This window comes from Thalassophryne amazonica, chromosome 5 (assembly GCF_902500255.1).
Source record: "Thalassophryne amazonica chromosome 5, fThaAma1.1, whole genome shotgun sequence".
Taxonomy (NCBI): domain Eukaryota; kingdom Metazoa; phylum Chordata; class Actinopteri; order Batrachoidiformes; family Batrachoididae; genus Thalassophryne; species Thalassophryne amazonica.
This window is the reverse complement of record NC_047107.1, coordinates 92,690,360-92,714,544: the sequence shown is the minus strand read 5'-3', so window position 1 is coordinate 92,714,544 and position 24,185 is coordinate 92,690,360. Positions and strand designations below refer to the sequence as shown.

The 24,185-nt window shown below is 41.4% G+C and overlaps 2 protein-coding genes across 2 annotated transcripts in view; both read left to right on the top strand.

Annotated features, from left to right (window-relative positions):
* fbxo21 (F-box protein 21) overlaps nucleotides 1-17,277 on the top strand; it is a 34,181-nt gene extending 16,904 nt beyond the window's left edge. The window contains 7 exon segments of the mRNA XM_034169588.1: nucleotides 1,085-1,222; nucleotides 2,883-3,036; nucleotides 5,073-5,249; nucleotides 6,156-6,288; nucleotides 6,547-6,737; nucleotides 8,050-8,207; nucleotides 17,036-17,277. Of these exon segments, the coding sequence (XP_034025479.1) occupies nucleotides 1,085-1,222; nucleotides 2,883-3,036; nucleotides 5,073-5,249; nucleotides 6,156-6,288; nucleotides 6,547-6,737; nucleotides 8,050-8,207; nucleotides 17,036-17,277 (1,193 nt within the window).
* A 2,698-nt stretch (nucleotides 17,278-19,975) lies between these two features.
* The window catches only part of tesca (tescalcin a), a 44,523-nt gene continuing 40,313 nt past the window's right edge, over nucleotides 19,976-24,185 (top strand). The window contains exon 1 of the mRNA XM_034170895.1: nucleotides 19,976-20,108. Coding sequence (XP_034026786.1) covers nucleotides 20,048-20,108 — 61 coding nt within the window. The 5' untranslated portion in view covers nucleotides 19,976-20,047. The remainder of the gene's footprint in view (nucleotides 20,109-24,185) is intronic.

Below are 24,185 nucleotides of genomic sequence, written 5' to 3'. Positions count from 1 at the left end.
TGAGTGTATAATAAATAAATCCACATGACAAAGTGACCTAGTGCATTTCTGCAGCTTATTCAGGTGTGGGGTGTGGCAGTGATTGGTTCATGGCGTCCTCAGTGTTTTGTGTGTGTGTGGGGGGGGGTGATGGAGGCCAAAGCTGTTGGGAAGAATCTATTCCTCAGTCTGCTGGTCTGTGTTTTTATGGTCCTGAATCTTTTGCCCAATGGGAGGGGACAATTTGTGACGTGGGTGGATGGGGTCCCTGATGATTTTGCTAGCCCTGTCAGTCTGCTCCTCACTTTCAAATATGGGAGTGATTGGGGCAACTTTGGTTAAAATATAATGTAACAAAAAACATTAAATGGGGTTTTCAATGTTAAAATTCAATGGTCACAAAATCTGTAATTTGGATCAGATCTGGATCAAACTTTGTCAAGTAATAAAGGATAGCCCTTTACATAACACTCTCAAATATGAAAAAAATTGATCTTTTTGGTAATGAATTTTTTTTTGAAAATTTGTTCAAAGTTAAAGATTTTGATTTTTCCTGACTTTGACCTTGAAAATGTAATCATTTCTTGCCTATCAGGATATGAATCTTCAGTAAAAATTTCATGATATATAAAAAATTGTGGGCTCCAGGCTGTTCACAAACAAATGAACAGCCAAACAAACAGGGGTGAGAACATACCCTCCTCCAACTTCGTTGGTGGAGATAATCAGACATCTTCCAAAGGCTTTCATAAAAAAGAGATGCTTTATAATGAGATTTAAAAGAGGCTAATGATGTAGTGCCTCTGTCAATGGGCAGAGAGTTCCAGAGTGTCGGAACTCTAGAAAGGGCCTGATCTCCTTTAGTCACAAACTCTGATTGAGGAATAAACAGCGGGAGTTTTGCAAGAGACAGACCCTTATTTCTGTCACTTACAACTGTTGTGTACGTGCAGTATTTGACATGAATTCTAGTCTGAAATAGATGATGCCATATTTTTTTCAGAGGTATTATCTTATATTCAGGCCAATATCATATATAATCTATTCATATTTTCTTGAAAAGCTACTGTAAATCTTTTATTTTGTGTGTATGGCTATGATATAGGTGACTGCTTTGTCATAGAGGACCTTGAGCTTCAGAGACAGCTGCTGTGCGTCCTCAACTCAGTCTTGTATGAACAGCTTCAATACAAGGGTAATGAGTTTGACTACTACAACCCTTTGAACTCCTACCTACACCAGGTATGTCTGAGTTATAGTGCAAAGTGTTTTCATCACTTTAAGTCAAGTTTCATCAGTGACAATTAAGTACTGAGGTTTTTGTAACTTGTGGTTATTAATAAAATGTTTTACAATGTTCAAACATTAAATTCAAATCAACTGAATCAAACATTTGCAGTAAAAAAGTTTCATTGTGCAGATAAAAAGTTTGAGCTCAAACAGTTCAGTAGAAAAAGTCACGTCAGCAAGAGTAGAAATATTTTGTTTTATGGTCATGTCCACGTGTATTTGGAGGACACAATTTTTGCTTCTGCACACTACCATAGTGCAGTTAAAAGGAAATGATTACAATGTGTGTAGTGTAGACCTTTGTGGAAAAGACGGAATCAAATCAAGGCTCAAGTTTTACATGTGCCTTCAGGCAAATGGTAGCTGAAACTTCATGTATTGCTTTTTTAAGAAAATCCTTCACTGAGCCACTCCACCATGATGTATAATGATGCACCAGCCAAAATTTGCAGTTTGAAAAGTTTCTTCAATCACTGTGACGGAGCCCTATATAATGGGTGTCTTGGTGGCTTCCCTCACTAGTCTCCTTCTTGCATAGTCTCTGTTTTTGAGAACTGCCTACTTCAAACAGATTTACCAGACTCTACCATGCTGATTGTATTTCTTAGTGGTTGATGTGAATAAAATCAGACATTCACTGATTTGCAAATGTGCATGTACACATCCCCTGACTTGTCAAAAGAAAATTAGCTATAAAAGTTATCATTTGTATTAATAATAGTTTTGCAGTTTAGTTTGTCCAATTAGTTATGGGTCCCAAAAATGGTTAAAAAAAAAAAAAAAAAAAGCTGTAATTCTGAATGGTTAAGGGCCCTGTCCCACTGGCGTTTAGGAGGATTTGCGCATGAAATGAGGAGACAAAAGCTGAGCGTCCGCAACAAAGGTGGGCGGAAATGACACATGTCCCTGGGTGGATCAGCGAATACATGAGGAAGAAAAGGATATAACAGGGAACAGAAGCGAAGGCGACCGCAGGAGGCAAACCCCCATGAGGGGGCACAGCGGCCGTGATGCACTCGCCTTCATTCCGTGGCCAACACTCTGTCTGCATGCGCGACAATACCATTGCGACCGCGTGATGTGGCCTGTGCTGGGCACGCGTCATGATCCGTTTTGCACGCTGTTCCTGCTGGTCCAGGATGCCAAGCCAACAGCCAACCCGTCGGTTGCAGATATCAGCGGATGACGGGGATATGCAGCGCGTTGGGTTGTGTATGTGGTCCTGCGTATGTCGTCAGTATGTCTTCAGGCAGTGATGCGGAGCTCATCCGCAGCAGGAATTTTGAGGCCACTCAAAAATCCTGGCTGCGGACATGCATGCCCTCTGCGGATGATCACGGACGTGTTCGGATGCGCTGACTCATACAGAAATGTTACACACGGTTAATTGGTGCGGTTGTTGGCGGATGTGGGCCACTTTTGTGCGCATTCCATCCTCAAAATCCTCCTAAACGCCAGTGGGACAGGGCCCTAAAGCAGTGTTTTTGTTGCCTTCCTTGAAGTAAAACATTCTTTTCCATTGCATTGTGATGATGTATAGAGCCTTCCAGCTTTAGATAAATTTATTGAAGAATAATTTTCTTATTGACTTTTTCCCGTGTGTTCCATTAGGTTGCTACTACACGGCGTACAGGTTATTCCCATAAGGGCCTCTCTGTTCCTCTACATGACACGGGCCAGGAAACTGGGTTTCAGCTGGAGCCCTGTCAAACTTCCCAATCACTTTCTACTGCGGTGGTGCCGAAAAACAAAGAGGGTACAGTTAACGTGTAACAACTCACATTCCTCTCATAGTCCATGAGCCCAAAGCCAATTTTGAACTAATCACATAAGCAGGCTAAAAAAGTCAAAGCCAATTTACAATCCAGACTCCCAGGGTGGTAGCTATAGCCAGGGAAGAGTCAATATTTAAAGTTATCGAATCACATGGAAATGTATACCATATTATTTGTCTGATCATTAAGATTCCAAAAAAAGTATAGTTTTGACAATCTTTGAATGTTATGGGGTGAAAATGAAACAAAAACTGTGACATCGGTCAGTTTCAGTTTATACTGAGGTCCAGTTTTTGGAAAAAGTGATGCAGATTACTGGTTGACCTAGTAGGATTAATAAATACAGTAGTTTTGAACATGTTGAATGTTTGATCTCCAAAGTAATGGCCAATCAAGGTCAGCGTCTTTTGGACTCTCTGACGTATGTACACCCGTAATGTGATAATAAAGTATAACGGTGCAAACCATTCCTTTTAAAAAAAAAACATAGTAGCTCATGTAATAACTTGCATCATTATACCCCTCAAACAAAACATTTGGAGGGTATGTAGGAATCACCCTGTCCATCTATTTGTACAAAGAATATTGAACATTAAATGTATAATTGAGGACACAACAGCACTGATCAACGAGGAATCAAGGAACAGAGACGGCACTACCAAAATTAGGTAAAAAGCAACAATAAACACAAAGTAGATGGCAATTTGAATAGTAAGGATGCATGTCTGGACCTGTTATATCTATTGGTAAGGGGGGCATTGGTACCTTAAAATGCATTTAACCCAGCATGAACTTTTATATAGACTGCTGTAAGCCAGTAAGTACCCCTGGGTGTTATAGGTTATAATGATATTTATTGGTGATTCTGCACAGTACTACTATAGTCATGGACACGTCTTGACCAAACAAGTATTACCACATAGAAAAAAAATGTATTTCTGAGATGTCTGTCTGTTAATGAGTCTTGTTTATTTCAGTGACACTTCACATAATTGTCGTATAACTTAGGAAGATATGAATGAAGGTATTAAATCCACTCTGATGTCTTCAAAGGGAGATCTGGACTTCTTTACTATAAGTGCAGCTCCTGCAAAGCCAGTTGGAGTTCAGTGAAAGTTCACACAGAAATGTACTAAAAGGAAAAATAATTCCGATCCGACATCTTCAAGGGGTGATAATTGGAATTTTGTTATTTCCCATACGTTTAACAATTACATAAATAGAGGTTGGCAAGTTTTTTTCTTATATTTTATTAAAAAAGATTTACTGCCACCCATAAATAATAGATTTACTACCACCCACATATAATGCGTACAAGCAAATAGTATGGCAGAGCTGTAAGTAATCATTTTGTGAGCTTGCTCACGGATCTCTAGTTCAGGGAGTTGCAGTATTGTGCACCCACACGTGAGTGAGGGCAATATCTCAGTGGCCATAAGCTGTATGACCCCGTGTCCTCCCCAAATCTCTCTTCAGTTCAGCTTTAACTGTCAAATACAACGTTGCATAACATGTCCAGTCCATTTTTGGCATGTTTGTCGGCAGCCTTGAACAACTTTTAATGTTGTATGAGTTCTAAGAGTGTGTTTTACTGACTGGTTTCAGAGAACCTGTTTTTGTCCCTGTGCTATAGCCAGGTCAAAAATTATCTTTGTATTTTTTTCTCCAGTAAATATGTAAAAATAGAAGCTTATTTCAAACTTGTCATGAAGTAATAGTGAAGTATAATAATAAACATACTCTGAAATGCTTGCCCTTGTCACATGTTCATACAGAATATATTTATTATTTTTAAATGGTTACATGGTATAAGTGAATCAGATACTTTCGGATTGTACTTTATCTGTATACTTGTACCTTTTCTATATACTCAACCAATGAACTTGCCAATTCTTTGTCCTTGTGCTTTATTCTATGGCTGAATGTGGTGCAAATGATTATGAAAGTACATTTTGTTGTAGTATTATTATTTATTATTATTATTATAAACTGAGTTATCGGAATCTCTGTGCCCTGTTCCCGCAGGAGTGAGGACATCTATGACTTTGCCTACGTTGATGCCTTTGGTAAAGGCAAGCAGTTGACAGCCAAGGAGTGCGAGTACCTCATTGGCCACCAGGTGACGCCAGACTACTATAGTGCCATCAGCACTACAGAGGTGCTGCTCAGGATGGTGGGAAACCTTCTTAATATTGGCAAAAGGGGGTAAGAGAATCTTGATACTTGATAGTGTTCTACTGGCTGGATAATGGAGCTTTAGTGACAAATGCATTCAAGAATGTTGAATGGTATGAATGTTACTTTGTACTTGCTGTGCCTATCTGACAGAGGAGTTTGGAGGTGTAAAGAAAGGGTAGAGTATATGCAATTAACTTGTTTTTTTATTATGTATAAAATAGTCCATAAAGTGACTTTGAAATTGTAGGTGATCCATTGGTCAAAGACAAGCTGATTGATAAGTAATGCCTCCTGAAGCCTACACTCTTCTGATTGCTTTGGTGTCTATCTGATTTTCTGTATGTACGTGTATATATACACTGTGCAGTATGTCAACCACAAAGCTTAAGAATGCCTAATGCAATTTTGATGAAACTTGCCAAGTACACTGGAGCTATGGTTGTGAAAATGGGTTTTGGTTAGGATTGGTCAGAAGTCAAAATGAAATGACTTGGTCCATGCTAATATAAGCAATGTGGATACTACTGCATGTGCACAGCCTGTGGCAGCACAGCATGTGATGTCTGCCTTTTGATACAAAGTCTGGACCAGTGCTCTAAATCATGGGTGTAGCAAAGATTTTGAAATGATTCAGAACAGTCTTTTGAATTTGTCCTAATTTGCAGTACCAGCAGGAAGTTTTGGTGTCATCCCCAGCCACACATTCTATCAGTTGTTTAATGAAGCTGCAGTTGAAGAGTTAATATTTGATACATGCCTTTACTTGTTGGTAGTAACAGTTGCCTAAGTTATGGATAAATTGATATTCAGAAATTGTGATCATACATTCCCAAAATGAAATAAATGATTGACTGCATTACTGAGTTTTTGGGGGGTTGAGGGATTATGTTCTCATGGGATTGTTTTATATAAGATCATACTGCTTTCTTTCAGTGAGGGCAATGAGAAATCCTACCAGCTACTGAGAGATTCATTGGACCTCTACCTCACTATAAACCCAGACAATGTGCAGTACCTGCTACTGCAGGCACGCCTCTACTTCCACCTTGGCATCTGGCCAGAAAAGGTCAGGACACACAACCTACTCTTGCATGAAATCTGATTAATTTATTTTTATATATTAACACCATTGTTCACTTTCATCCCTTACTTTTGTGATTGTTCAGTAGGAATAAATTAAAATTATTATTTGCAAGAAAGCCCTTATCCACCTCTTGTTCAAATTGTTACACTTGCAACAGTATTGTTCTGAAAATTGGCTACACTTAGTCCACTGAAAGTTCACCTGACAATATTATATGTGTGTGTTTGTCCTCCGTATAAGGTGCTGGACATTCTGCAGCACATTCAGGCGTTGGATCCCTCTCAGCATGGCGCAGTGGGTTACCTGGTGCAACACACACTTGAGCACATCCAACACAAAAAACATCCTGCGGTGCCTGAGATCAAGAGGCGTAGTGCTCCAGAACACTTGGAGGTCCAGTATTCTGTCGGCCTCGTCATGAAACACAAGAGGTTGGTCACACTAATGTCCACACAAATTTACAATCCCTAAATTTTCCAATGGCTGCTCAATAGTAAAATGACTGACTAAACAAAAAACAGCCAAATCAAAACTCGCAACTTATTGTTCTCAGCAGACAATACTAATGGTGATAAAGAATGAAGAGGCAGTAACTCTGACAGCAACAACTTGCCTTCACCATGAGGATAACTACTGAAACTCAGATTACGTCAATAAAACTTTAAAAGGATGAAAAGCACTGTATCAAAATAATAAAAACTTAAAATTAAGATCTGCACAAGTCTGAAGTGGCCTTTGGGTCAAAAACCAATGCACATCTGTTATAGACATTGTCAAGTTAGATGTAGGACCATGTGCTGGTGCCACATGTTGCCACATCCACCACACTATGAAGGCTCCTTGGGTCTTGGATAGCAACCACCCAGACAGGCAACTGGTCTATTGCCACCTCTTGAAAGTCAACCAGGCAGCCAGGTGAAATGCAGACAACATATTGACCTTCGCCAGCACTCAGGTCCTCTGCACTGAGGCAACTGCATGCTGAATCAGACAGGAAAAACGTGCCACATGACCAAATGTTGTGGGTGACATTCCCTCACAATATAAGTCATACCCCTCATCCAGCGCTCCCTAAGTAACCATTTATTTGACAGTCATTCCAGAGGGATCAAAAAATCCTCCAAAGAAACCAAGTACTAAAGACATCAGCTGTCACCTGAGATCACTGGTTAGGGTCAAAGTCTCACAACCATGCGGTAAGACCAGACATACCAGGACACTAAGGCTTGAACATTCATTCGTTTGCAAATGTGTTGCATCTCCCACCACCTCTGTCCAGGGGCCATAAGGCCCCACCAGGTATTTCTTCTTCTCAAAGGCCGAGGAGTCAGGGACATGAATATCTATGATGAGTGAATGTATCTGCAAATTTGACAGTTCCAAAACATACAGATACACTTCTGATGGCAAAGTCCAGAAAATAATTGAAAGCCTGGACCTAAGTCTTGATCAAGCACAATTGCAAACACACACTCTGATTCTCCAGGACTGCAATCCAGGTATCCATTAATTTCACAGTAATCACTGCATTATCTGCAACATCAGCATCCATAAATCATTCTTCACCAACAAAGGCACCCATAGGTGCTGGTTAATACAACCCTACCAAACGCCCAGGCAGGATCCCACAGTATAATGACCAATCCTCTTTAAATGATCAAAGGTAAAATAAGACCTCTTCCCGCAGTCTTCTTGTAATGTAAAATGCTTGACCATGTCTATCTTGTTTCATTTCCTCCACAGGTCTGGTTATAACTGTGTGATTTATGGCTGGGACCCTAAGTGCACCATGAGCCAAGAATGGATCATAACCATGAGGGTCCAGCAACTGACCAATGGGGCCAACCAACCCTTCTATAACGTCCTGGTGCAGGACGGAACATGCCGCTATGCAGCACAAGGTAGGACAACAAAGGTGGGATCACTATGTTAAATATTCTTACAGTGAAAACACAATTGGGTTTTAGAAATGAAAAACCTTTTTCCTTGCATAAATATGCAAAATATTTTAATCAGTGCCCTTGAAGGAGAATAAATAATTGCCTGTGTTTGTCTGTAAAGTCTCCTTCTGAATTGACAAATTGGTCAGGTCGACAGACCAGCTTTGTTGTTGCGACGTATCATACTCTTGTTTGCGCGACAGTCACAGTAGCAGGTCTGGAGTGATTTGCTGGAGTTGCCAGATGCGACAGCCTTGTTGAGGTGCTGCCTGTGTCATCATTTTGGCTCCACAACCTTGAAATTGTGTATAAATTTAGTTCTTGTGTTGCTGCCACTATGACATTCAACTAACAAGCATGCTAATTATCCTCAAACCAATATTTTTAATTGTGAAACCGTTGGACAATGAGCAAATCCCAAATGAACCAGTAATTTGGAAACATTACAAAAAAATCTTCTGGAATGACTCCTTTGTTAGCACTCAAAGAAAAGCCTAGTTTTTAAAATGTGTTGAAGCAGCCACTGCCCAAAATCAATATATTGTTATTTATACTTTATGCAGTGTTCTGTTGCACTGGACCTTTTGCTCACTATATTTCAGATCACTTTAGTGAGTGAAATACAATTAGCAGATTGGTATAAAATGGAAACATGACGCGTTTTGTATATACATACGTAAAATATAACTGAAATTATTGCTTGATAAGAGCAGATGGAAAAGTAGAAGCTTCTAAACAGGATTAAAATAATAAACCATTACATGAAAATAAATCTTTTAGAATGCGTTTCTTAAAAACATGAACTCTGTCCTACAAAATGTAATGGTAGAGGCAACAAATTTAAACTACATTGTCAACATTCAGAGTAAAGAATCTTGATTCGTTCTTTCAGTATGATGTTTCTTCTTGAAATTAACAAACAAATTTTTTAAGATGTGGAGGTTTTATTATTAAGTACTGCCTACTGACACCTGATTGTCGATTCTACTATGAGTGTGTTGAACACTGCATTAATTTTGTGGTTGTGCTCTTTTTTTTGTGGCCCTAATAGCCTTCAGAAGTAGTTTGGGACTTTGTACTTGAAACTTCAAGTGACAGAGCCATAGTTCAACTCAGCAAGGTCTTAAATCCAACACACTCTGCTACACGTGTGTATGGGGGCACCTGTTTGCAGTGGGTGTGGCTGAAACACCTGAAGTCAGTAATCATGAGTGGTGTCTGCAAACCATTTCTCGCCTTAGTTTAAAGGGGAAGAGAAACGCCCACGGATTATTTATAGCATGATTAAACACAAAACATGTTATTTGATAGTTCAAGAAATAATAAAGACCATAAAACATTTACAGAAAACTTGTTTTAGTCGTGGTCTGAGAGGTGTTGACATTGACTGGCTGCCGCCATTTATGCAGGCCTGATGGGTGACGTCACTGGTTGGGGGAAGATGAGCCTTGTTCTGAGATTCCCTGCCATAGGCACCAACAAAGAGGTTATATATGACTACTAGAGCCCGCACTCCCAATGCTGCCCACTACAACCCCTGGCAAAAATTCTGGAATATCGCCTTGGAGGATGTTCATTCAGTTGTTTAATTTGTAGAAAAAAAGCAGATCACAGACATGACAACAAGACTAAGTCATTTCAATGGCAACTTTCTGGCTTTAAGAAACACTATAAAGAAATCAGGAAAAAAATTGTGGCAGTCAGTAACGTTACTTTTTAGACCAAGCAGAGGGAAAAAAAAAAAATATGGAATCACTCAATTCTGAGGAAAAAATTATGGAATCATGAAAAACAAAAGAACGCTCCAACACATCACTAGTATTTTGTTGCACCCCCTCTGGCTTTTGTAACAGCTTGCAGTCTCTGAGGCATGGACTTAATGAGTGACAAACAGTACTCTTCATCAGTCTGGCTCCAACTTTCTCTGATTGCTGTTGCCAGATCAGCTTTGCAGGTTGGAGCCTTGTCATGGCCTATTTTCTTCAACTTCCACCAAAGATTTTCAATTGGATTAAGATCCGGACTATTTGCAGGCCATGACATTGACGCTATGTGTCTTTTTGCAAGGAATGTTTTCACAGTTTTTGCTCTATGGCAAGATGCATTATCATCTTGAAAAATGATTTCATCATCCCCAAACATCCTTTCAATTGATGGGATAAGAAAAGTGTCCAAAATATCAACGTAAACTTGTGCATTTATTTATGATGTAATGACAGCCATCTCCCCAGTGCCTTTACCTGACATGCAGCCCCATATCATCAATGACTGTGGAAATTTACATATTCTCTTCAGGCAGTCATCTTTATAAATCTCATTGGAACGGCACCAAACAAAAGTTCCAGCATCATCACCTTGCCCAATGCAGATTCGAAATTCATCACTGAATATGACTTTCATCCAGTCATCCACAGTCCACGATTGCTTTTCCTTAGCCCATTGTAACCTTGTTTTTTTTCTGTTTAGGTGTTAATGATGGCTTTCGTTTAGCTTTTCTGTATGTAAATCCCATTTCCTTTAGGCGGTTTCTACAGTTCGGTCACAGACGTTTGACTCAGTTTCCTCCCATCGTTCCTCATTTGTTTGTTGTGCATTTTCGATTTTTGAGACATATTGCTTTAAGTTTTCTGTCTTGACGCTTTGATGTCTTCCTTGGTCTACCAGTATGTTTGCCTTTAACAGCCTTCCCATGTTGTTTGTATTTGGTCCAGAGTTAGACACAGCGACGTGAACAACCAACATCTTTTGCAACATTGCGTGATGATTTACCCTCTTTTAAGAGTTGATATCCTCTCCTTGGTTTCAATTGACATCTCTCGTGTTGGAGCCATGATCATGTCAGTTCCACTTGGTTGCAACAGCTCTCCAAGGTGTGATCACTCCTTTTTAGATGCAGACTACGAGCAGATCTGATTTGATGCAGGTGTTGTTTTTGGGGATGAAATTTACAGGGTGATTCCATAATTTATTCCTCAGAATTGAGTGAGTCCATATTTTTTTCCCTCTGCTTGGTCTAAAAAAGTAACCGTTACTGACTGCCACGATTATTTTTCCTGATTTCTTATAGTGTCTCTTAAAGCCAGAAAGTTGCCATTTGAAATGACTTTAGTTTTGTGTCATGTCTGTGATCTGCTTTTTTCCTACAAAATTAAACAACTGAATGAACATCCTCCGATGCCAGTGATTCCATAATTATTGCCAGGGGTTGTAAACACGAACGTCCGTAACCGGGCAAAATATTGACGAAGTTCCCGGATGTTAATGCATTTTTCAATGGGGATTCACAACTGAACGCACTCACAAAATATGTGTTAAAATGCCATTCTGACCTAGATATCGAGCCAGTAAAATTAATTAACATTAAATCATGTCAGACTCAACAAAGTATTAAACCTACTCTGACGCCCACATATTCCAAAATATTAGTGTTGAAAGTTACACGGACCTGCGCTGTTAAGCTGCACTGCTGGGCTGAACAGAGTTTTCAGCATAGCGCGGCTCCTAAAACCATTACGAAACATTTATTATATATACAGTGGTCCCTCGTTATCGGCTGGAGTTTATGTTCTAAAAATCACCCCACTAGGCTAACTCTGCCAAGTAGTGCTGTGTTGCTGTGGTTTTTTACCATTTATTATAGACAGTTTTTAAAGGCTGTTAAAACCCCCTCACTACACACTTTATACGCTTTTCCCTCAAACAGGCATTAACATTTTTTCTCAGGTTTCTCTCCTGTGTAAACACTCTCAGAGTTTCAAACCTTAGCTAGAAAAAATAGACCAACCTGTGTTCGTGCCCAAACATTTGGTTGAGAATAAAATAGAATGTTTTTCCCTATAATAATAAATATGGATGGCTTTTTGAACTACTCACCCATCCAGCCATCCCATTTTCTTTCGCTCTATCCGGAGTCGGGTCACGGTGGGCAGCAGCTCAAGCAATAGCCGCCCAGACCTCCCCCAGCTCCTCCGGGGAAACCCCAAGGCGTTCCCAGCCAGCCGAGAGATGTAGTCCTCCAGCGTGTCCCTGGGTCTTCCCCGGGGCCTCCTCCCAATGGGACGTGCCCGGAACACCTCTCCAGCGAGGCGTCCAGGGGGCATCCGGAAAAGATGCCCGAGCCACCTCAGCTGACTCCTTTCGACGTGGAGGAGCAGAGGCTCGACTCCGAGCTCCTCCCGAGTGACCGAGCTCCTCACCCTATCTCTAAGGGAGCGCCCAGCCGCCCTGCGGAGGAAACTCATCTCAGCCGCTTGTACTCGCGATCTCGTTCTTTCGGTCATGAGCCAAATCTCATGACCATAGGTGAGGATTGGAACGTAGATCGATTGGTAAATCGAGAACTTTGCTCCCCCACTCAGCTCAAACTTCACCACGACGGTCCGATACAGCAACTGCATCACTGCAGATTCTGCACCGATCCGTCTATCGATCTCACACTCCATCTGTCCCTCACTTGTGAACAAGACCCCGACATACTTAAACTCCTCCACTTGAGGCAAGGACACCTCCACCGACCTGAAGAGGGCAAAGCAACCTTTTTCCGGTCGAGAACCATGACCTTGGATTTGGAGGTGCTGATTTTCAGCTGGATCTTCACACTCGGCTGCAAACACACCCCAGTGCACGCTGAAGGTCCTGAATTGACGAAGCCAACAGAACCACATCGTCCGCAAACAGCAGAGAAGAGATTCTGGGTTCCCAAACCAGACCCCCTCTACACCCTGGATGCGCATAGAAATTCTGTCCATAAAAATAATGAACAGAACCGGTGACAAAGGGCAGCCCTGGCGGAGGCCAACGTGCACTGGAAAACAGGTTGACTTACTATACCGGCAGTGCGAACCAGCCTCCTGCTGCGGTCGTTCAGGGACCGGATAGCCCTTAGCAAAGGACCCCGTACTCCTGGAGCACCCCCCACAGGGTGCCCCGAGGGACACGGTTGAACGCCTTCTCCAGATCCACAAAACACATGTGGACTGGTTGGGCGAACTCCCATGAACCCTCGAGCACCGGATGGAGCGTGTAGAGCTGGTCCAGTGTGCCGCGAGCAGGACGAAAACCACGCTGCTCCTCCTGAAATCCAAGGTTCGACCATTGGTCGAATTCTCCTCTCCAGGTACTCTGGAATAGACCTTACCGGGGAGGCTGAGGAGTGTGATCCCCCTATAGTTTGGAACACACCCTCCGGTCCCCCTTCTTAAACAGAGGGACCACCACCCCAGTCTGCCAATCCAGACGGCACTGTCCCCGATCGCCACGCGATGCTGCAGAGGCGTGTCAGCCAAGACAGTCCCACCAACATGCCAGAGACTTAAGGTAATCAGGACGGACTTCGTCCACCCCAGGAGCCTTGCCACCTGAGGAGCTTTCTAACCACCTCGGTGACTTCGGCCTGGATAATGGATTGAGTCTGCCTCTGAGTCCCCAGTCTCTGCTTCCTCTTCGAAGTACGTGACGATGGTGATTGAGGAGATCCCGATGTATCCTTCCACCGCCCGACAACATCCCCAGTCAGGGTCAACAGCTCCCCACCTGCACCGTAAACAGTGCTTGTGGAGAGCTGCTTCCGCCTCCTGAGGCGTCGGACGGTTTGCCAGAATCTCTTCAAGGCTGACCGATAGTCCTCCTCCGTGGCCTCCCTGAACTCCTCCCAGACCCGGGTTTTTGCCTCTGCGAACGCACGGGCTGCGGCACGCTTGTCCTGCCGGTACCTGTCAGCTGCCTCCGGGGTCCCACCTACCAACGAAGATAAGTAGGACTCCTTCAGCTTGACGGCATCCCTTACTTCCGGCGTCCACCACCGGGTTCGGGGATTGTTGTTGCGACAGGCACCAGAGACCTTTCGACCACAGCTACGAGTGGCCGCATCGACAATGGAGATGGAGAACATCAGACTCCATGTCTCCAACCTTCCCCGGGATCTGGGAGAAGCTCTCCCGGAGGTGGGAGTTGAAGACCTCGCTGACAGAGGGTTCCGCCAGTCGTTCGCAGCAGACCCTCACGATATGTTTGGGCCTGCCAGGTCTGACCGGCTTCCTCCCCTCCCAGCGGATCCAACTCACCACCAGGTGGTGATCGGCTGACAGCTCTGCCCCTCTCTCACTCGAGTGTCCGAGGACACGTGCCCGAAGGTCAGATGATACGACTACAAAGTCGATCATCGACCTCCGGCTCAGGGTGTCCTGGTGCCACGTGCACTTATGGACACCCTTGTGCTCGAACATGGTGTTTGTGATGGACAAACTGTGACTAGCACAGAAGTCACAGAAGTCTGTGCTTTTAGAACTAACAAGTTTAATTTTAAACGATCAACCTATGAGGCTGGACACATAAGAAATTATTAATAGTGACTGACCAGTATTTCACAGTTCCTCTGATTGCGCCTCTTCGTCCTGGCGCCGCTCCGCTGTCGCGTCTTTTTCCACTGAGTAACACAGTTATGGGTAGTTGTTGGCACTCTTTTTTTTTTTTTTTTCTTCTGGGCGAGAAGATACTTATAAACAGACACGCAGAGCACAATGCACGTGCTCTCCCTTCGCTGTGCTGCGACCGGCCTGCTTGATGAGGCCGAAGAACACAATGTGCTGTAAAAAAAAAAAAAAAAAAAAAAAATTGGACTAAAAAATCCGCAAAACTGTGAGGCCGCGAAAGGTGAACCGCGTTATAGCGAGGGACCACTGTATATAATATTATATTTTTACACAGTTATCCTTTATTGACCAAGTTTCATTCATGAAGTCAGTGGTGTGTGTAAGTGTCGTCTGCGTCCTCAGACGACACAGGCATGGGCAGGAAACATACACCTGTTTTTCAACCAAGTGTCACGGACAAAGTGACAAGAATAACCAAAACTCATCTGATCAGAGTGACACCTTGGTCTGTGCTCTGAACAGACGGGGGTGTGGCAGCTGTTGACAACTCTGGTCCTTGACATCAGATCTGCAGAACACGCAACGTGTTTTGACGGACAAGTGCTTGCTGTACTCGCATTGAAATACATAAAAACATACATCACTTCTGCAACGGGCTGGAGAGCGCGCACATTGACAGGCTGTTCCAGCTGGACCAGACTGCCAGTTCATGTGGACATGCAGCAGGCAATCTGAACATCACATCTGTCTGACAGGACAGTGAGCGGCGCACCGCAGGACCATGTGACAGGCCAACAGTACAACAAATATGCCACTTTCAGCCACATATCAGCAGAAATAGGCCGTACCAAACACCGTTTGGTCTGTTATCGCAGCGCTTTTTTTTTCTTTTTTTAGAAAATACATTTATCTGCTTGTTGATTTTAATCATTCCAGGCTCCCGTTATGAGACAGTGATTGTGGCGCACTGGTCAAATTTCCATCTGGTAGTTAGAGCGTGTGGGTTCAAATCCCGTGAGTGACTCTTTTTTTTTTTTTTTTTAATTTAAGTAGAGTTATTTAACTGCTTGTGATTTCTTTGTTTTTTATTACCTCCGCCAAGGAGGTTATGTTTTCGGTCACGTTTGTTTGTCTGTCTGTTTGTCAGCAGGATAACTCAAAAGGTTTTGAACGGATTTTGATGAAATTTTGTGGAGTGGTTGGAAATGACAAGAGGAACAAGTGATTAAATTTTAGTGGTGATCCGGATCACGATCTGGATCCCGATGCTAACCGCGTTATCATGTCTATGGCATTTTCAATGTTAAAATGTTAGCATTAAGCAGTTGCAGCTGTCATCACGGTTCGGGTCATTTGTTTTCAAATTGTAATATGTCTTTAAATTTATTTTTGTTTAATATAAGTAATCTAATGATTATTTGTATACAATTTAGAGAAAGAGACCAACAAGAAATAGATCACTGTGGGCCAAGGAGGGAATCTCCTTTAGGACAGTGACCCTATGGGCTTGTTTAGAGAAGTGTTTCATAAATGTTAAAAAATTCATATATTTGCAGTTTAGTTGAATAATAAATTGAATTTTGTCTCATTTGTTTTTGTCTATAAGCACATGCAATATCAATATCAGTGCTCAGATGACAGTAGCTTCTGGGAAAGGTGCAAGTTGCAATAAACTGTGATGCCAAGGCTAAGGATACATGCTATCCAGTCACAGCAGATGAAACTTTTTTTACTACTGAGCAAACATCAGTTAGACTTTTTTAGGTTCAATGATTCCACGGCATGTAGATGTTATGGCATCAGTGACCCCATGGCCTTGGCGGAGGTTTGCACTCTCTGAGTGCTTCTAGATGCTTTATATATTTGCAATTTTTTAAAAATACCCTTTTTTTCATGTTGTCATTATGGGGTGTTGTGAGTAGAATTTTGAGAAAAAAAAAAAATTACTCCATTTTGGATTGAGGCCATAACATAACACAAGCGCTGTGAATACTTTCTGGATGTACGGTAGGACTCTGAGTTGAGTTGATTATTTGACCATGACTTTGTCCTCAACCAAGATAAAATTTATCGGGGGGGTTACAGTGGTTAATTTAGTAATTTTGCAAAGCTTATGAATTTGGCTTCTATTTCAGATGATATGCCTAGCCTTGAAATCAAGAAATCTGTCTTCAGTCTTACAGAATGAAAGTTTATTTGGATTTTCAGCTCAGAAATTCATACATCCAGAGGTGGTGTACCAACAAGGCCATGGTGATTTTACACATTATGCTAAACATAAACATTGGTCTGAAGGAGAGGCCTGCATTTATGAATGGTCTTATGGTCTGTTGTTTTGTTGTACTTTTTTAAACTTGTTTTTGTACCTATTAGACTGTATAAAATGTAAAGTCAAATGTTCTCATTGTTGTCTCCCAGAGAACTTGGAACCTCACTCTGCTCCACTGGAGATTGGCCACCCGGAGGTGGGTCGATATTTCTCCGAATTCACCAATACCCACTACGTTGCCAACGAACACTTGCAGACTCGATACCCTGAGGACATGGAGGAAACCCTGGGTACAGTGCAGGAACTCTACCAGAGACTGGGACCCATTTCTGGGTGTCAAGACCAGGCTGCCGCCACAGACCAAAACACCCATTAAGCCAACCCCATGTAGCAAAGTATCACGATCTAATGCCCTGTTGACCCTTTCCCCTCACCTGTTCTCAGACAAGGATTTAAGACGAGGACACGTGTACGAAGTCAGTATTTCATACAACTGTTGATATGATGTGTGTAGAAATTCAAAAGTGTTGGTTTTAAATTATTTACAGGTGTTAAAAGATGTGGAAACATGCAGCAAAAACTGTTAACCTACAGTATGTTATACTGTTACATTAATCCATGGACCCAACAGTATTTAAGAAGACAATCTGAAGGGATTTAAAACTTAGTCTGTTTGTAAAGTTGACTTTAAAATAAATGGAAACTCTTAATGGATGCATGATTAGAAACCCTGAAAAATTCTACACAGGAGTAAATTCAGGACCGGTATCCTTGTTCTGTACTCACCCAAAATCAGCCACACCCAACCCATCCCTGAGCATTCCGCCCTCACCCCAGTGACAGTGCCACTCTAAAGACTAGAGAGAGACTACTTTGTAAATAAATGTTCTTTTCACAAATCTTTTAAAGAGTTGTCGCAAACTTCTGAAAGTTTAACTTTACATTTCTAAATTGCTGTGGTTATTTTTTTTTTTTTTTCCTCCTGTATATTTAGAGTGAAACACTTAAAAGTGAAGTTTGACTGGGTGTGATGACACCACATCCCTGTTCAACTGTTAATGGCCAAATAAGCAAAAAAATAAATAAATAAAGTTGAACCAGTCAGGACACTAGTGACATGAAGCAGAAAATGCAGTTACCTTTGAGGTAATAATTAAAAAGGGAAAAAAAAGTCACATTGCTTTGTGTTATTATTTTGTATCATTCTCTCTCTTGTTTTTAACAATTTCTGAATGTCCAGCGAAGAGAAATCCAATAAAATAGATACGGAAACATGGCTGATCAGCAAATGTAACACAAATGCTAGGGGCCCAAACAAACCGTTATCAAACTAAAACAAATTTGAATTCAAACAAAAACCTAAAAAAAAAAACTCTAACAACATTTTTATTTTGACACCGGTTGACTTTCTCCCTGGTTTTATAGGCAGGTAGCACAAAGACGAGGCTGGCCACGAGGGTCCAAAAGCAGCAGGAGCCTTGTCTGTGCCAGTGTAGTGGAGGTCAAGGAGCTCAACTGCTTTACCTCAGGGAGCTTTGGTGGATGACTGCTGTGATCATAAATTGCCTGCTCACACATAATCAGTCTTCATCAGAAAATTTCTCACTTCTGTCACCGATTGAGTCTGCTATCTAACTAGCATTGTGACGGGTTCAAGCGCACACGGCTTGATGATGCAGCAATCGATGATTGATGCATTTGTTATGCTCAGAACACACCCATAACTAATTATGTGATTAAATACAAACTTTGCCTCCTGTGTCTTACTTAGCCGAACAATCTTCAAATGCTCTTGCATCAAGTGCTTTAGACTGTGCACTATCCACCTTATTCCTGGGAGCACTGCTGTAGTAATGATTATGGGTGCAACTTCCTGCGAGACACCGGAAGTAGCAGTGAGCCATTGGTTGCAAGTGTTTTTTGTTTCCTGTACCAGTTTATTTGAAAGTTTTTCTTTTCTAAATGATGATCAGTTCCCATAGCATTTAAAAATGTCCTGTGGCAGCTTGGGAATATGTTGCGCTGTTTGCGGTTGTACTAATGTAACAGAGGCCAGCAGGTGTCGCTGTGCAGATGTAGTTAGTAAACCTCACTCCCAACAGCTCCAAAGGATTTTCTGGTCACAAGGCCAGAGCCCTGGGTTTTAGCCTTCTGGTTAGAGAATCTGACTCCCATGCCGGATGCTTGAGAGTTTGCGTTGAGGGGAGCGAATGGGCGGAGTTATAACAACACAACGCAGAGTGCAGCCACTACACTAACAACCAGGCGAAATTGAATCTGTCTACAACATGCATCCTGGACTGAGAGAATGTTGTCGTGAGAATCTATACAATTTCCATCACCTACCGAGAGATGAGGAACACAAGGATGTGGCTGCAAAAAAAACAAACAAAAAAACTCAAAGATCACCTAGAATGTTATATGTGTGCTCTTTTCACTTTGTTGACAAAAAGCCACAGAGGAACACCTGCACCCTCCTTTGTGGTTGAGATATGACAGACCACCGGAGAAGAGATGCTGGATGCTAAAGAGGATTGACAGCAGTATCACGAGAATAACAGGTATTTCATGTGTATGGAGGACACCGTCCTGTAGTATTAGTCATTACTAACAACATGTATTACCCTTTTCTGAAAAGTTATAATGTAATGTGTTTGGACTGCTGGTCAATGTGAACCTAAAAATGCCACAACTTCAGTATAGACATACCAAAATGTTAAAGGATGCAGTATTTTAATCTGAATTTAATACTGTAGCTGTTGTTATGTACCAAGTTTTCTCTTGGTTTCTGGGGTGCAGAGGTCATGTGGTTACCAGTGGGACGTCATGGGGTTGATGGAAGGTTAATAGTGTGGGGCAGGTGTAATAAAACGCATGAATGATCTCATTGTGTGGCCTCGGGAAACAAAGCAAAATTGCCAAAAGCTTTTAAAGACCATTTTGCGAACACAGCCTGTGTAACTGCACAGAGACAGTTAAGAACAACAACAACAAAAAAGGATCATACAGTCACTATTATGCAAATAAGACGAGAGACGTGTGGATTTTAGGACCTTGAGGTGCCAGATGTTGTAGGACGCCTTCAGACTGACTGACTTGCTGGTGCACAAAAGTTGATCCAAACCTGATCGTGCGTCCTGGCGCACCGGGAAAGCGCGGCCATGGGAGCTTCACAGACGCGCACAAGGCACAAATATTACGACCTTTCGGAGAAAACGGGATGTAAGTACCCTAAAATCTGCGGTGACAAGTAGAAGTATTAATACAAGGGTTTTCATGCATGATTCCAAAGTACTAATGGTGTAGGAAAAACAATAAATAATAAATAAATAGTTTATTTAAATCGGTTAACGGTGGAATTTCACTTCATATTTTTCATCTTAAACACTTTATAATTTTGCTTATATTTTGAGGTTATGTAAGCGCTATTAATTACAGTTTTAGACTTTTTTTATTTTAGATCTTTTTACTTTGCAAACAGTTTAGATTCATCTGTTAACTCTTCTCATCTGCTGCTACAATTTAATCACATTTCACTCTGTCCCCGTAAATGGATGTATTTTTTTTTTTTTTTTTTTTTTTTTTTTTGTATGTATGCATGTATTTTTTTTTTTTTTTTCAATTTATTTTCATTTATATAGCGCCAAATCACAACAGAGTTGCCTCAAAGCGCGTCACACAGGTAAGGTCTAAGAAAAACTCCCTCTGAGGAAGAAACCTCAAGCAGACCAGACTCAAAAGGGTGACCCTCTGCTTGGGCCATGCTACAAACATAAATTACAGAACAATTCACGGACAAATATACAAGAAATGCTATTGGCGCACAGGACAGGAGGATCGCCAACACGAATACAACTCCCATCTCTGGATGGAGCCGCACCTTAAACAGAGAGAAAAAAACAGAATCGGGCATCAGGAAGACAAGAAATACTGTATAATTTGCCAGCATTAAACAACAAGAAAAACAGAGAAATACTAAGGTGATCGCCGGCCACTAGCCCTAAACTTCACTAAAAGACCCAGAATTTAGGTAAAGTTGAGGCTGTGGCCCGCTCCAATTACTAATAAATGAATTAAAACAGTAAAAAGCGTAAAACAAAACTGTACCAGTATGCTAGCCATATGAAAGGGACAATAAGTGTGTCTTAAATCTGGACATGAAAATCTCCACAGAATCTGACAGTTTTATTGACACAGGGAGATCATTCCACAGAACGGGGGTGTATTTTCATTTATTTATGTCCAGACAAAAGTTTGGGTGCTCCACAGCAAAAAAAGTAAATGAGTTAGTCCATCCTAGCCAGCTCAAAAACAATAAATGCTATCATCTTCTAACTCACCAAATTAAAAGAATATATGATAACGAAGTTTATATTTTGCCGGATCCGGCAAACACGCACGTAGCGATATGTGACCGGATCTCCTCGCTGATTGGCTAGTTCAAATGACGTCATCCTAGAGGGTATTTCAACATGGCAGTTGGTGCTAATTTTTCATCTTTAAATGCCGTTTTGGGTGCCATGAAGTCGTTTGAATTGGAACAGAAAATCATCTACTGCCGGAGGGATTCTTGGATGCTAAAAGCAGCTCAAAAACATGGCATATCTGTGCCCAAAATCATTTCCACCGGTGCTTTTCGCCACAGGGTGGAAATAGCTCGAGGGATTCTCGGACGCTAAAAGCAGTTCAAAAATGTGGCATAGCCATGCCTGGAATTATTTCCACTGTGTGGTGAAAATTATTTCCACCGTGCCCGAAATTTTTTCCACCACCGCGCCCAAAATTATGTCCACCGGTGCTTTTCGCCATGCGGTGGAAATTTTCTGTGTAGGGTGGGGATGATAAACAAAACCTGCAAATTCAAGGCAGAATAAAACAAAAATGCAGAAGTCTACATCGGCACATGTGTTTATCCTGTTTTTTCTCTCAGTGTCATGTCTGCAAAACCTTCGATCAGTACACCCCTGAAAATAGTGAATGTTAAAATATGCCAATTTTCAATAATGAAAATCACCAATATCGAGCTACTATCATGAATGTGAAATAAGGTGATCTTAAACTCCGATCGCCTTTAAGTTCCCGCCCGACCGCGGCGTTCTGTTCCATCGTAAATAAATTTAGACAACCGGCAAAACAGCACAACCCGCCATTTTTCCAGTGTCACGTACAGCAAAATATCGTCCAGCTCAACTTTGCCGAGGGCACCGCCATGTTGAAATAAACTATACGATGACGTAATTTGAACTAGCCAATCAGCGAGAAGATCCGGCCAAATATCGCTAGGTGCATGTTTGCCGGATCTGGCAAAATATAACCTGCCATATGATAATGACAAAACGTATAGCATATGGAACTGGCAACTTAAGGAAATAGCATTACTAGAAGAAATACACAACACAACAGGAAACTGTAGAGAGTGCCAAAACTTTAAATCTGGACAATAAATTGATGACTGCTACCTATGAATGCAAATCCATATCAAAAGGAAGACATCACAAACTGCTCTAACTGGGACCTCAACATGTCACCAACCGATTCAAAATATTTCAAAATGCCCCTGTTGATTTGTGTAAGGGGTTTCCCAGATTTTTCTGGTAGTTTAATGTGTGGAGCAAACTCAAAGACTGACACGAAACAGACTTCAATTTTAGATGTTGTATACAACATCTATACTGTGAGGAAAGAGCTGAGCAAGAAGGGGAGACTGTCGATTTACAGTAGTGTTCAGAATAATAGTAGTGCTATGTGACTAAAAAGATTAATCCAGGTTTTGAGTATATTTCTTATTGTTGCATGGGAAACAAGGTACCAGTAGATTCTCACAAATCCAACAAAACCAAGCATTCATGATATGCACACTCTTAAGGCTATGAAATTGGGCTATTAGTTAAAAAAAGTAGAAAAGGGGGTGTTCACAATAATAGTAGTGTGGCATTCAGTCAGTGAGTTCGTCAATTTTGTGGAACAAACAGGCGTGAATCAGGTGTCCCCTATGTAAGGATGAAGCCAGCACGTGTTGAACATGCTTTTCTCAACACATCAACTGGCCTAAAGAGAAATGGAGGAATATTTTGTGGACTGTTGAGAGTAAAATTGTTCTTTTTGGGTCCAAGGGCCGCAGACAGTTTGTGAGATGACCCCCAAACTCTGAATTCAAGCCACAATTCACAGTGAAGACAGTGAAGCATGGTGGTGCAAGCATCATGATATGGGCATGTTTCTCCTACTATGGTGTTGGGCCTATATATCGCATACCAGATATCATGGATCAGTTTGGATATGTCAAAATACTTGAAGAGGTCATGTTGCCTTATGCTGAAGAGGACATGCCCTTGAAATGGGTGTTTCAACAAGACAATGACCCCAAGCACACTAGTAAATGAGCAAAATCTTGGTTCCAAACCAACAAAATTAATGCATCGCAGATGTGAAGAAATCATGAAAAACTGTGGTTATACAACTAAATACTAGTTTAGTGATTCACAGGATTGCTAAAAAAGCAGTTTGAACATAATAGTTTTGAGTTTGTAGCGTCAACAGCAGATGCTACTATTATTGTGAACACCCCCTTTTCTACTTTTTTTTTTACTAATAGCCCAATTTCATAGAATTCAGTCACAGATAGTCCAAACTATACCTTTTTGGAATCTTTATGATCAGGCAAATAATGTTTTCAATATGATTGGAGCATCTTGTAATTTTTACCTCTGTGTAATTCTTCAATTGACCCCTACCTGACCACTGATTGTAAAGTCAAGTGGCCAATTGTTTTTTTCAAAAGAGGAGTGCCTAAGGAGTATTTCTGCTGAATTTGATGCTTTTATCACCATTTGCATGATTGTTTATCTGCTGCACTATTAATTAGGTCAGCCAGGTAGAGAAGTGGTAGTCCATGAAGGATTTAGTAAGGTAGTATTCGTTATAATCTTACAAGAAATCACTATGAAACCAATTTTAATATGCACTTTTATTTAGACTCAAACCACATTCAGTCTTCAGTGTCCAAACCCCTGCTGTACCTTTGTATGGACATTATGAGGTTTAACTGAAATAAATAAATAAACAAAAAAGCCTTTGCTATACCTGTTAAATATCTTGTCCTAACTTGCTGTGCTATGACCGCTTGTTGCATTGTTGGAGTTGTTTATTGCTTTTCAGCAGGGCTTTACTTGCTTTGATCCATATCTGTCTGTCTGAGATTTATGGATTTAAGGGATCTGGACATCTCTGATGAAACATGGCACTCACACCATGGTACTCGATGGTATTGCATCTGCTGTGGGTTTAGTGTTGTAGGTC